General features: G+C 44.4%; 1 protein-coding gene across 2 annotated transcripts; it reads right to left on the bottom strand.

Annotated features, from left to right (window-relative positions):
• Positions 1-867: 867 nt before the first annotated feature.
• Positions 868-7,754, bottom strand: LOC131566062 (ankyrin repeat domain-containing protein 40-like). 2 transcript variants are annotated; one of them, XM_058817250.1, is made up of 6 exons: positions 7,506-7,754; positions 6,822-6,970; positions 4,851-5,333; positions 4,174-4,349; positions 3,607-3,748; positions 868-3,422 (listed from the first exon to the last, which is right to left on the bottom strand). In XM_058817250.1, exons 1-5 carry the CDS (start codon positions 7,637-7,639, stop codon positions 3,620-3,622), a joined length of 1,071 nt encoding a protein of 356 aa, XP_058673233.1. In that variant the 5' UTR covers positions 7,640-7,754; the 3' UTR covers positions 868-3,422; positions 3,607-3,619. The 2 variants fall into 2 exon arrangements, with proteins under 2 accessions (XP_058673233.1, XP_058673232.1); XM_058817249.1 differs by lacking the exon at positions 3,607-3,748.
• Positions 7,755-13,975: the final 6,221 nt, after the last annotated feature.

The raw sequence follows: 13,975 nt of genomic DNA, 5'->3' as shown, positions 1-13,975 counted from the left end.
ATTTATTTGGCCTGTGTGTGGAAGTGCACTTGGGAGGAATCTGCATCTACTCTGGTCACTAGTGCTAGTTTTGATACCACATGTAGACAGCCATGTTCCTTTTTTGACTTTTATTGTTCTAAACCAGACATGGGCACAGGGGATGGAGATTGGGTGTGGTGGTTTTGGGAAAAAATAAGGTGGGAGCAAGTGAAATTATAACTAAATTCTAACTGGAGACATTAGATGAACACCTCCTCCTTTTGAAACTTGGGAGACAGGACTCAGCCTCTTTCAGCAGTGAAAATGTTTGTCTTGTACCTTCCACTGCACTTACTTGTTACAGGATTTGCATTTCCCCTTACTTTGCAAAAGTAAAAATGATAAAATGAGGAACCTAAAAATGATAAAAATTATAAAATCTCTCATAGATTAGCCTGGGATTCAGATTCTCACATGTCTCATGGGGAGTCTTTAATGCTTTGAAGATGAAGGAAAATTCTGTTTTGCAGAACATAGGAAACAGCGCCTTTCTTCCTCCAGATTTGACTGTTCAGACATCTCCACAGAGATTCATCTTTGTGAGAAGTATCTTCAGAGCTTAAGCCCAGGATAAATATTATCCCAGATTTTTTAGGAATGCTAGGCAAAAGTAGCTGATTTCAGTAAGCACCTCTGACATGCTTTCTCTATACTGGTTTTGACAGCCTGACAGTCTTTATTAGGTGTTAAAAGTGTACTGGCCTATGATTTTTCAAAGTTGCATTAAAATTTTAAGCATCCTGTCCACTTTAGAGTTATCCTCCTCACATCCGTCTACTCCCTACCCTGAAAAAGGAAGAGATCAAAGTACTTAAAATTACTTATACTTTATTTTAAGTGAAGAGTAGCAATGTCAGTTCAGTACACGTTTGTAGTGCAAACAAAAGGCATCCTTGGATAAACAGTTTTGTAAATTTAATCTCAGTTATCATTCCAACGGTTCGTTGTTTAAAGAAAAAGCCCAGCAAAAACCAGCTAACATAACTAGTGTGCCCTAGAGTTTATCAAACTGCATAAAACATACAAAAATACTTCTGTTAATGCATAGATATAGTGTTATTACAGTTAGATTTATGAGTTTAGCTCTTAACACATAACTGTTATTCTTGGTGGAAACTAGACAAATAAAGCTTTTTAAACCAGCTGCCCTCTAGCAAAATGCTCAGTAATTAGTGGAGACAGTCCTTACACTGACTTCCTAAATAAAGGAACTGGAAAAAAATTAGATACTCTTACTAATTTTGAACCATTTAACCACTACTGTTTTTCACACTGTTATTGCACATAATCTAAGCTAGCCTCCAAGCTATGCTGGAGAGATAAATACACAATTGTTAAAACAGAACCTTCTTTCCTGTCTTACAAGAAAAACAAAGCAGGAACCTTAGTTAAGAAGTTTTACTTCATACTGTGTCAGAGTCTTGAGCTTCCCAGGAGTTGAATCTGGCGTTAAACATAACTAGTTCTCTCAGCTCCTGGCTGGAGAAAAACCAGGATTGAGAATGGGAGGTTAGCAGAGTTGAGGTGATGGGTGTGGAACACGGAGGAAAGGACAATAATTTTTTTGACTGAAATAAGCAAGAATTTTAAGCTTAAGTAACTTGGTGAAATCCTGAGCCCAGAGTCAAGTATCTCTGCTGGAAGAAGGAATTTCTGTCTTCTCTCGGTGTGCAGCAGCTTGAGAGAGTCTTCCAGGCTAAAGCAAGACATGGGGAGGGTGACAGCCATGCTGCTTCTACTAGAACATGGTGCTGTACTATTTATAGTTTGACTGTCAACATTGCAGTCCAGATCAACAACAAACACAGCATCCATCAGCTGTGCAGAAACTCTGCCTGAAGCTTCATAAAGCAGAAATGGAAGGAAAATCAATAGTTTGGGGTGGGGGGGAGCAGAGGGGAGAAAAAGCAGCTCATGCAGAAAAAGCAAATCCCTGAGCCCTCCACCCGCCTCAGGACCCATTTAAGGGTTTTGGTGCAAAGGTCCGCATTGTATTTTTTGGTAAAAAAGAAAACAGCCTCCAAAAGGGTTACTTTCCAGGCTGCCATGTTAATATAGGAAAGCTTCAGGCTGTTTAATACTCCAGGAATGCTGTGACTTAGTATTTTAACCCACAGGTGAATTTTTCCATTACTGACTTGCTTAAATGCAAGTTAAACAGTCTGTAGCTTAACCAGAGTTATGTTTTTTTTTTCACTCTCCACAAAGAAGAGGGGGGGGGGGGAAAGGTTGAAAGCACCTGGAGACATTCAGCCCTTTCAGTACTCACCTGGCTAAAGCAAGGCAATGTAACAGTGACAGTAGACTGTGCAGGATGTAAAGTTACAAGTTAGTTACTTACTGGTGGTGGTTTTCCCATCTAGTGGCTCACAAAAGCATTCTATGTTCCTTCCACCTGTGATCTCTCATTAGGACCCTGCTGTGCTTTTCACACGGCAGAAACAACCATCTCCCTTGGAACTGGTGTACAAGGGAGGGCCACAGAGAGCTTTCCTGTCTTGACAATACTGACACCTGGTGTGAGTAATGCACAGGCTCACATCGGTAAGAAAGTAAATAAAACCACGGACACAGATTGGGGGTCCCTCCCCATCTGAAACAAAGGCTTTCTCTTGAAAGGGCACTCAATATGAACGTTTAAGAGAGGCTTTCATATTTTTTGGTGGAGGTACAATATTCTCACAGGGGAAATAAACATTTAAATACAGACATGCTTATTCCAGTTATTTTCAGCCCAGTAAAAGGATTTCTCCTGCCACTTCTGAACATTAAGTATCTCTAGACAAACCATCTTGGTGAGTGTTTGTGAGGGGCAAGAGATTAAGGACTTGCACATTCACATTTTTAGAGAGCAGCTATCCATTATGTGTCTCTTTCATCTAATTTAATGCGGAAGCACACACAGACATACAATGTGGTGAATCCTTCTATGAGTCTTACTTGGTCAGAGTGGGTGTACTTAACAAAATTTTCATATCAATAATTTACATCTTTCATGCCCTGCACTGCCAGATACAACCAATAAACTTCAAATACACTGGAAACCTGTGATTTTACTGTACAAATGAGGTATCTCTTGCCTGAATACAGTATCAAGTAAAAAAAAATAAAAGCAAACAGGATATTAAATATAAAATATTAGTTAAAATAGTAACCCTAATAATAATTTAAGGTTTTACACACACTTAAGTCACTGCCTTCCAAAGGGCAGCACTTGTCACTGGCAGGTGTTGCCACTGCAGATGCAGCTGCCAGGGTCAGTAGGTCAGCTTGGATGCTCTGCTGTTGAAGCACGGCTGCTCCATCAGCGCAGCCGCAGCGTTCCGGAAAGGAGAGCTGTCACTTCTCGTCAGGACCAGCTCCAGCTCTTGGAAGTCCTGGAGTCTGGCAACATCCTTGTCCTTGTAAGGAACAGAGAGAACAACATTATTACTCCTATTATTACTAGCTGGTTGTTATTTATAAAATAACTATAATTCCCAGGGACATCGTTCCCAGTAACAGCAATATATAATTAAAAACTAAGAATTCCAGGGATATCATCCCAAATAATAGCAATAAAGAATAAAAAAAAAAAAATCCTACCAACATATACTCATTAGAAGTGTAGCAGGTTTGTTTGGTTTTTCTCCTCAAACTTTTTCTTCTCCTTTAATTTCATTATGATTTGGCTGTATTTGTGCATGTCACTTAACCAAGACTTGTGACCACTTTCATCTACAGACCTCTGAAATATACATTTTTGGAACAGAAGAGCAGTTTCATTTGTTAACAGCATTATCTTTAAGTTCTTCATATGCCAATTTGTGGAGTTTTTCCCCCTACTGTTAATTCTTTTTAAGCAAGCAGACAGTGAAGTAGTACTTGGCAATTACGTCCTTTTAAAGCACCCTAAATGCACTGTTTCTGATACATTTTTTAAAAGTCAAGCTGTAATAGTTCCATATGCTTTAGGAGCTAAAATACTCTGCCTATTTTGACGAGACTATTTTTAAACAAGTTATGATGAAGTTTTAAGATAGGTCCAGCATCCCTTTGAATCTGTCAGTTTTTATTCAACAAAAGTGACATTTTGCCAATCTTTGTGCAACAATACATTCTCTGAGGTCTGCAAAGTAAAGAGTCAAGTTAATCTCTCATTTCTATTCTTACCTTTCTTAGAAGTGTATTGGGTAGTTTTCTGATCTTCTCTACTTCCTCTGGATTAACACCCAGTTCACAGCAGCTCACTCTGAGCAGATCTTGGTAGGTCAATTCTTGTCTGTCCAGTTCAATCTCAATGAAGTCATTGTCTCTCAGGTTCTGGACTCTGACCTTAAGTACAAGTTCTGACAGAGAAACAATTAAAAGGTTAACAACAGAAAAGACAACAAACTCAAAACTAACATTTGCAGTATTTACTATGATCTTCTGAATTCATGCTTTTTAATAAAATCCCTATGATCTGAGAAATACTATGCAGTTAACAGAAGCTTCCAGCAAAAATACACAGGATAACCATGTTAACACTGTTGAAACTGATCCATTCAGTCACTAAGTTGAGTTGTTACCAAACTACCAGAGCTGCATTTGATGCAAATGTAGTGCAAAATTTACATGCTCATGTTACATGGACTGATCTTTCCATTGTTTTGCAAAGTATTACCATGGTTAAAATACAGTATAACAGACATTTTACATAACTGAGCAGAAGAAAGTTCAGAGCACTTTTGGCCACAGAATTCGACATCTCTGCCTCTATTCTACTAGAGTCTGAAGTGAAATGATTACTTAACTTCATTTTTCACCCAGTAACTGTAACAGAACTATGAGACCCAGCACCTCTTTACCTTGCATGTTATATGGGAATGTTCCAGTGAAGAAAAAGGGCTGGAAGGTGGGCGTGGGGCTGCTGGGGGAGGTGTGAGGCTGCAGAGGCAAGGCCTGGCCGGATACTCCTGGGGAGCAGAGCCCCAGGCTGGGGGTCGTGGCCAGGGGGCAGCCGGGGCCATGGGGCACCCCTGGGCTGGCACACGCTGCGGCTGCAGGGACGGTGGGCACAGGGGGTGGCCGGGCTGCTGCATCCGCTGCTGGGGAAATCTCGCCGCTGCTGCATGACGTGGGTATGCAGATCCTCTCAGCCTGAGCTGTCGATGGACAAGGGCTAGTTTCACTCTGGGAAGCAGAAGAGATGGAAGCACTTTCACTCTGGGATTCTGCCAAGCTGCCTGGAATGCTTTCTTCGGTGTAAATGTTAGGGAATGGGTTGGCCAAGTAGTTCGCAACAATGGATAAATTTAAATCCTTCACTCCTTGACATTCAGTTTGTTCCTCTATTGATGAAGTTCAAAAATGAGGGGTAGGGGATGGAGAGAGAAAAAAATCCATCATGTTACTGGATAGATATTTCTCATTTTGAATACAGTTAGTTTTCCTATGTCTTGAAACTATATCACATTCCACGGTCATCAAAGAATGACACTAATGTTCCAGAAGCATGTAACACTTGGAGGCCAGTAGCTGTAAAGTAAAAAAAAACCTATAAATGTCTTCAGTATATTATGTTTTTTGATAACAAAGTGGCGGGGGGAGTAACCTTTGAAAGACACATCATTTCTAGCAGTGTTGTTCCAGCGCTTTCAAATGAATTGGATGACCAGTACTCCTTTATTGAATCTAATTTTAAAATGCTCTTAATAACCCTGCTGTAAATAGTTTATTATGACCTAGGCCAGCAATTTTACCCAGTATTTCTTCAAGGAAGTGACTACTTGCTGTAATACCCAAACAAACTCAACTCTTGGATAAAAGCACTGCAGTAAGTGACATTCCTGCCTAAGGATTACAGAACATAAATAGTGATGTCAAAGCAGTTCAGAAAGATCTGCTAAATGATATCTCACTCCCAGAATAAAAACTAGGAGAAAAGGTAAGTGATATGTGTTTATTCCCCAGGAAACACATGAAAGCTTCACAGACAGAAAAATAAAACAACTAAGAACAGAGTTCATCTACGTGTGCTTGACAGTTTAGATGTTAAAACTGGTGAGTCGTTTGCCACAAACTAAGCCCACACTGCACCCAAAATAAAGCAAAAGCATCACATACGAACATGCCATTCCTTCAGGCTTAACTTTTGGAACCTGAGTCATGATTTAGCTGCAACCTTGTGAAGGATAACCCTGCCCTGTTGTTGTAAGAGCAGATCACTGCAGAGAGCAATTTAAGTTCAATTGCAGAGGACAGCACATTTCCAAAGGTAAAGCACTTTAGAATTTTTATCTGGAGCACAGTACCTGGATGCTGTTCAGGAGTGTCACACACATCTAACTGGGTTTGCTGTGCATATGAAAAGTGTAAGATGGCAGAATTACAGAGCAAAAATTAACCATACCAGCAAGTCACACTATAACAAATAGCTCAGAAGGCATAACTTCCTGAGTGATAAAACCGTTTTGAGGAGATTTGTAGTATTGATCATGGTCAGACCACAGCAAACTGTACAATTGTGAAACCCCCTATTGGCAGCTTGTATGCCAGCTTTAGCTTAATAACAGCAAACAGGAGGGCAGCAGCACACTTCCCAAAGCATACAGCTCTTCCACTTCTTGGTGACACAGCCCAGAACACAAGGCATTCCTACCTGAAATCTCCACATCTATTTGCCCAAATATGAATTCCAGTTATAAATCAGAGCTATCTAATGAGATACAATGGTCCTAGCCAAGGTTTTTGCCAATTACTCCTTCAGATAAAAGCACTAAAAACGTTTTACTGTTTACACCAAGAATTCTAGATGATTTTTAAAATGGGAACTGTACCTCCCAAAATCTTGCGGATGTCTGGTTTCGAGGTTAGCTGTGCCGCCAGCTCTCCCTTAGCAGTGAGGATGTGCTTGTCTGCGCCAGCCTCCAGCAGGCAGGACACCACTTGGGCATGGTTCCGCTTACAGGCCCAGTGCAGGCAGGTCCTGCAGGAAGGAAGCAGAAGGGTTGGGATTCATCGGCCTGGCTCTGCCTCACCAACCCTGTCCTACCTCATCCAAGTTATGCATAAAGTGATAACTGGGAAAAAAGTTTCCTTCATTGCGGCACTTTCTAAAGTTCTGAATCTGTGAGTTACGCAGGGCAGGGCCCTCTTTTGCCTTGCAGAGTGACCCCCTACACAAGCGACTGGACGGGGACCTTGAGCAAACACGCAGTGACAGGTGGAGGGAGGGCGACCTGCTTTTATCGGAATCCTCTTTAGCCGTAAATCTCCGAGCCTCCCGAGATTAGCTTTTCTGTATTTACAAATGGGAAAACTAAGAAACACAGCAGCTGCGTTCCCAAAGCAGCTCCCTCCTCCCGCGCCTGATGGATGGGTGGGGGGGGAGCCGCAAGCCCAAGAACCCCGAACACCGCCACTGAGAAGGGCAGCGGGGGACGAGCCGGGCCCCGCAGCGACCCCGGCCTGCCCCTCGTCCCCCGCAGCGCCGGACCCCGCGCGACGCCGCCGCCCCTCACCAGCCATTGATCTCGTTGCGGGAGTCGATGTCCGCCCCCGCGCCCAGCAGCCGCCGCACCTCCGCCACGTCCCCCAGGGCCGCCGCCTCTCGCAGCCGCTCTTCCAGCTCCCGCGCCTCCGCCGCTCCGCTCATGGCCGGGTCCGGCTGCGGCCCCTCCCCGCCGCTCTGGAACCCGTCGGGAGGGGCCGGGCGGCCTCAGCGCGGCGGAGCGGGGCCCTTCCCGCCCCGGGGCCCCGTTCCGGCCTTCACGGCTGCCGCCATCTTGAGACCGGGGCGGGCGGCGAGCGCTGGGGTTTCCCCGGGCAGGGAACGGCCCTGTTCTGGTATTCTCTGTGCGGTTCTGGGCATCTCAGCACAGGAAAGAACGGCCCTGTTCTGGTATTCTCTGTCCGGTTCTGGGCTCCTCAGCACAGGAAAGAACGGCCCAGTTTTGTTGTTCTCTGTCTGGTTCTGGGCTCCTCAATACAGGCCGTTTTTGTGGCCTTCCCTGGACCCTCTCTTCGCTGGAGAGGGTCCAGCAAAGGCCACAAAGGTGATGAGGGGTCTGGAGCATCTCTCTGATGCACAGACATTGCGAGAGCTGGGCCTGTTTGGTCTGGAGAAGACTGAGAGGGGATCTCATCAATGCATTCAGATATATCCAAGGAGTGTCAGAGGATGCTGTCAGACTCTTTTCATTGGTGTCCAGCTCAACACTAGGAAGAACTCCTGTACATTAGGGGTGATAGAGCTCGGAACAGCTGCCCAGGGAGCCTGTGTAGTCTCCTTCTCTGGAGACATTCCAAACCCACCTGGACTCATTCGTGTGTCACCTCCTCCAGACGAACCTGCTGTAGCAGGGTGTTGGACTGGATGATCTCCAGAGGTCCTTTCCAACCCCAATGATTCTGTGATTCTATGGGCCCTCCCACCTCAGGCACTGAGATGGGGACCTGGACAGGGTGAAAATCCAAGACTGGAGTGTTTCCTCTGATGGGTTCATCCTACCTCCCGTGACATCCTGAGCCATGTGGGGGGGCTTGAGGGGAGAGAGCACTTTAGAAGAGGGAAAAAGCTGCAGGTAAAAACTGCCTGCAGGCAAAAGCACCTTATAGTATTATTTAGGTTGGAAAAGACCTCCAAGGTCTTTAAGTCCAACCCATCATCTATCACTGTGGCCTGTCATGGACATATTTTATGAAAAATCCTTTTGCTAGGATTTTTCTCCTGACAAGATGAGAGGCCTCAGGAATGAAATGTAAACAATAATTAACTGCTGCTGTGGAATGCAACAGGGCATCTTTGATTGGATTCATGTGGTTGTTTTTAATTAATGGCCAGTCACAGTCCAGCTGTCTTGGACTCTGGTCAGTCACAAGATTTTATTATAATTTCCTTGCTTTCTATTCCTTGTTAGCCTTCTGATGAAATCCTTTCTTCTTTTAGTATATTCTAATATATAATTTTCTTTTAATATATATCATAAAATAATAAATCAGCCTTCTGAAAAGAGGAGTCAAGATCGTCATCTCTTCCCATGTTGGGGCTGCCTGCAAATTCAACGGTGGCCTTGCCCTTCTTGGGGTGTTTTTTAGCCAGCAGCCTGGCTCCTGCCTTCGAGGTGTGAGGCTGCCATGGGCTGGGAAAGGACCACAAGCATGGGTTCAAATCCATGGCTTTCCCCATACACTTCCAGCTGTGGGACCTCCAGTTCCCAGCCCTTCCCTCTCCAGTGTGTTGCTCACACTCTTTATTAAATCACTGTGGCATGTGTTGGGGAGCTCATTTAACTCCAGGCTTTCTGTTTTGGCATCAGTGTCTGCCACCAAAGAGCAATTTTCACTAAGATTTTTTTCCATTGCCTCTCTTTTATTGCTTACTTTTCTTATTAATGACATTATTTTAACCTACCATTTAATTTAGGGCTTGGGTTGCTGTTGCTTTGCTCTGCTGTTCCTTCTCTGGTAGTTATGACCATTAGGTGAAGATGACACCTGCAGCATCACCATCCAAACAGTTCCCGAATATCTCTCCATATAAATGAAGCTTCAAAGCACAAATACTCATCTTCCTTTTAATCAGTCAGGAGAGGCAGAGGCCCACAGGCCAAATGTTTCTCTAAGAGCAATGCAGCAAACTACCTGCAAACTACCCTCGTGAAAGCAGGAGCAAAAAGTAAGCAGTGACATTTTTAACTGCTGTGGCAAAGGTTACACGGTGGCTCAGAGGCAAGTTTTTCACACCAGATCACATGCTTTTGATCCCATGCAAGAGGTTGAACAAAAATTTTGCCCAGCTGCTACCAAAAGACTCAACAAACTGTATGAAAAACACTGGATTTGGAGAATGGTTTGCAAACAAGATTTACCTGATGACAAATGCAAATTCAAATCTTAGAGACCTGGAAGATCAACCCTTAACTGGACACTGCTGTGACCTGAATATTTGCATTTTAACTCATTTGCTTTTTCAGTGAAGGCATCTTAAATGATCACTCGTTAACCCATGATCTCTTTTGTAATTTTTCAGTGTCTGTCCCATAAAGCTGTAAAACAAAGACAAGGCACACACAAGTGGAGACCTATTGATACATTCTAGGAAGCACACTGTGAAAGCTTTAAATCCCGATTGTTTTACGTCTGTAAAAATCCCATAAGATTAGTGGCAAAGGAGCTTTTTCCAAAATAATACAAGACAACTCTCAGATGGATGGGGAAAAGCTACTCAGGAGGGGAGTGCAGGGACAGGCCTAAAACAAGGAACACCATTCCTGTTCTGTTCTCCAATGCCACTGCCACTAGATGTCACAGTGATACAGCAAGAGGATCCTGGAGTGTGGCTTTGTGCTTCTTGCGGTAATTGTGAAATGCCTTTAAATTTGTCTTGGCACATCCATAGTGTCTCCATACAGCTTTGATCCTGCAGATTTCAAAGCTCTCTGTGGTGCAAAGGGACATTATGCAACATTTCCACACAAGTGCAGGGATACCCAGTGCAGGGAGCTGCTTTCTGGGGAGTTACGGGCTTTTTTGTTTTTCTTTTCCTTTTCTTTTTTCCCCCTCTACTTGAGCTCCTCTCCCAAAGCCACACAGGGCTTTTAAGGACTCTAAGCCGGCGGGTGATGCACTGAGATGCTCTCTCTCACGCTCTCTTGGGGTGAGTATCCTACTCTGTTGCACCTGTGCCAAGCCTTGTTAAATGGAGCTTGGGTTCACCATTGCTTAGTTACACAATGTACTTCTCCCTGGAGTCATGAGATCTCCTCTCTCAAGGAAGGCTGTTTGCAAGAGGATTAGCAGCGAGTTCACTTGACTCAAAGCTCCCCACCGCCACCATGAACCTCCTGCTCATGCCCTACACATGGAGCCTCAGACCCCCTTGTACTCGTGTGTCCCCTCTCCATTTATTGGCACTGGTGTCACACTTACCAGCTCTCAACAGAGCCAAGAACTTGTCCTTTTCCTGCTCCTTTCCCATGTGATATCTGGGTTTGTGCATGTACCTATGCAAGGCATACATGCACACACACCTGCCTGCCAAGAGCAGCAGGGCCTGCAGGATCTGCAGGTGTGGGGCAGGTGCCAGCTGCGTGCTGATCGGCACCTTTGGAAACTGCTGGGAATTGCACATGATGCTCATGGCTGGAGCAGCCGCTTTGCCTCCCAAATGTTAAATGACCTTGGCCTTCAGTGGGAACGTGCTGAGCCCTGAGTCTGTGCCTGGAGCCCAGATCCGTGATGTTTTGTTTTCTTTGTGATTTACAGGTGCTCAGTGCTCCCTGTTCACCAGCCTTGGGCACAGCCCTGAGCCCGTGGCTTTACCCAGCAGAGCCAGCACCTCGCTATCACAGCCTTGCACCAACCACAGGGATGCTTGGACCAGTCTTTGTTCCCACAGCAAGTTTTCCAGATTTTGTTGGTTTCGTGTTAATATATGTCTTTATGCAAGCTTCTAACTGTGCCTGATCCTCTGGATTTGTTATTTTCTGGTTTTTTTGAGAAACCATGGTCTGTCTGTTTGCTATTTGCTCCTGGGTTTCTTAAGGCTTATGAAGTTTTTTATTCCCTTTGCATTTCAGGTTTCATTCCCCTCCTAACTCCATTCCTCCCCATTGAACCAACTTCTCAGTCACTGAAAGTTATGATTAAACATATTTTTAAAGGCTTAATTCCCAGTAACACAGTAATACTGACAGCTGTACAATCATATTTGAAACACTCGGTCCCCACCCCACAAAAATAACATTTCTGGCAATTTAAACCAACACTGCCATTGTGGACACAACTGCAGTTGTGTGAGAAATATGATTTAGGTTCAAAAACTTTAGATATGATACTTAATGCACATACACATTTAAAGGTATTACCTGATTAAGGCTCAGAGAAATGGAAGGACTGGTGGAGAATAAAGATGGAATTAAAAGTCAAGCCAAATATTCACTTAGATTTAACCTAACTGTACGGCTCACACTGGACCTTCCTTTTTGAAGGAAGAGGAGACAGTTTCAAAGGAGGAAGTCACATGGGAGAAGCAGTTTATGCTATACCAGTTTTTGTGCTCACTCCATCGAAGCCCCCTCTGAGTGTCTGTAGGTGAATTAGGTTAAATTCAAACCCCCATGTTATCAAGTCTGAGCCTGTGTCACCCAACACTCCATGTTGATGGGGGGAAACATGCAGCACAGAGGCAGATGCATCTCCTCCCAGGGCAAGGGTCTGAAATAGCACAGCCAAATCATCCTCTGAAGATGCCCCTTGTGCCCCTTTGCTCCTGCCAAAGGATCCAAAGAGAATGAGCTTTGAAGCAAAACATTTCCAGCTGCCTACTGCCAGGCAAGATGAGCACCTGAGGCAGGGTGCATAGGGCTCTACTCAAGAGTAGTTCCTCTATTTTTGATGAGATAAAAAATCCTTCCAGTGAATTCCAGAATTGCAGGGAACACACCCATCATCTTTCTTTTGACCATAAATGACAGCTTTTTCACTAAGTCACCTGGAAGGAATTGCTATGCTGATAATGGTACAGAGGACTGGGATTCAGGACAGGTTTTAGCACCCTGGAGCACCCCTGAATTTCACTGCAACCAGCCATCTCATGGATTTTCAGCACTGCTGAGCATCCTGCAGGGGTTCAAAGGGATCTGAGTGTCTAAAGAGGGACATTTAAGCAGGTGTGAGCACACACTCATGCACACAGCTGCACACGTCTGCAGCATGGAGTGAAATTTGACAGGAAGTTTGGACAATGGCATTTATATTTGGGGGAATGGTGATCTGCAAGGGAAAGATCTGCTCAGGCAGCCAAATGCCTTTAGAAATCAGGCATGGTGTGTGGCTGATTTTTTTTTCCCAGTTGTTAATTTAATCTTATTTCTGTTTGTAGAACAAATAAATAATTTCTGAAGAAACAAATCAGGGACCGGGAACCTGAGGGGTGTGGTACATCAGCTCAGGGACTTGTGGTTAAGAAGTCCAATAGATTTTGATAACAAGAGGAAATTGTTCAGTGGACTAGTACCTAAAGCCAGTTTGGCTTCCAGTAATGACAAGCCTGAGCTGCAGTGTCGTGGAGCCAAATTGCTCCCCCTGAGGATGGCTGTTGCTTGTGTTGGGGTAGTGGCAGTGTCCCCAGGTGTCAGCCCAATCCCTTCTGACCTCAGAGACATCCTAACCTGGAAAACTCTGCAGAAAAGGGACTGCCTTTGCTTTTTCTCCAAATTTTTGGCTGCATTCTTCTCTGCCCATGTCTGCAGTCCCTCCCTTTGCTCTCCTAATGCATGAAACACGTTCATCCTGGAGATAAGGGGCAAATATAACTAGTTGCCTGAATCCTGCATAGAGGCATATCCTGTCTAGGCATTTGGAATCAAAAGGCTTCTGGGAATCTTATCCCACTTCATCTCCTGCAGGAGCAGACTCCTGTGGAAAGTTCACAAGATGACAGAGATGTTTCACTTGCATGCCTGAGAAAAAAAAAAAAAATTGTTCTGCTAACCAAGAGCTCCAGAGCTCTTTTCTTTAGAAAAAGCTGGCCTCATGGAGAAGATCAGGTGAAGGTGTTTGGATTCTCCTTAGGATGTGTTTTGGTCATCAAGGAGAAAGACCTCAGTGCAAATCATAACTGGTTACCCCAAGGGGCTGTGCCCTGTGCATCCCTCATGAGCACAGGACACAGCCAGTCAGTTTGGAGCTCCCCGTTGACTTGGCCAGGCTTTCAACCAGGCACTATACAATTCGTGCGAGTAATTAGCAACGCTGTAACTAAAGAGGTCTCCATGGAGATTGACAGCATCACCTCCCAGCTGGTACATTCTCTGCCTCCTATTCTAAATTTGTTCTTGCTGTTTCCCTGGCTCTAATTCATAAGGTTAGTAAAATCTTCCAACATTTGTGACACATTACAGCAGTGGAAAGAGGGATAAAGGTGGCTGGGAGGGGGCTGAAAAAGAAAGAACCTGGTTGGTGCCTCAAGGAAAGCAGCAGAAACTGT

The sequence above is a fragment of the Ammospiza caudacuta genome, chromosome 19, assembly GCF_027887145.1.
Source record: "Ammospiza caudacuta isolate bAmmCau1 chromosome 19, bAmmCau1.pri, whole genome shotgun sequence".
In the NCBI taxonomy this organism is placed as follows: domain Eukaryota; kingdom Metazoa; phylum Chordata; class Aves; order Passeriformes; family Passerellidae; genus Ammospiza; species Ammospiza caudacuta.
This window is presented reverse-complemented; position numbering and strand designations above follow the sequence as displayed.

Excerpts from the sequence above, each read along its gene's own strand:
- LOC131566062 (XM_058817249.1), bottom strand. The coding sequence starts at position 7,639 with ATGAGCGGAGCGGCGGAGGCGCGGGAGCTGGAAGAGCGGCTGCGAGAG. Across the intron at positions 5,334-6,821 it reads CATCCGCAAGATTTTGGGAG|AGGAACAAACTGAATGTCAA; the intron begins GTACAGTTCCCA and ends CTTCATCAATAG. Across the intron at positions 4,350-4,850 it reads ATTCCCATATAACATGCAAG|AACTTGTACTTAAGGTCAGA; the intron begins GTAAAGAGGTGC and ends TTTCTCTGTCAG.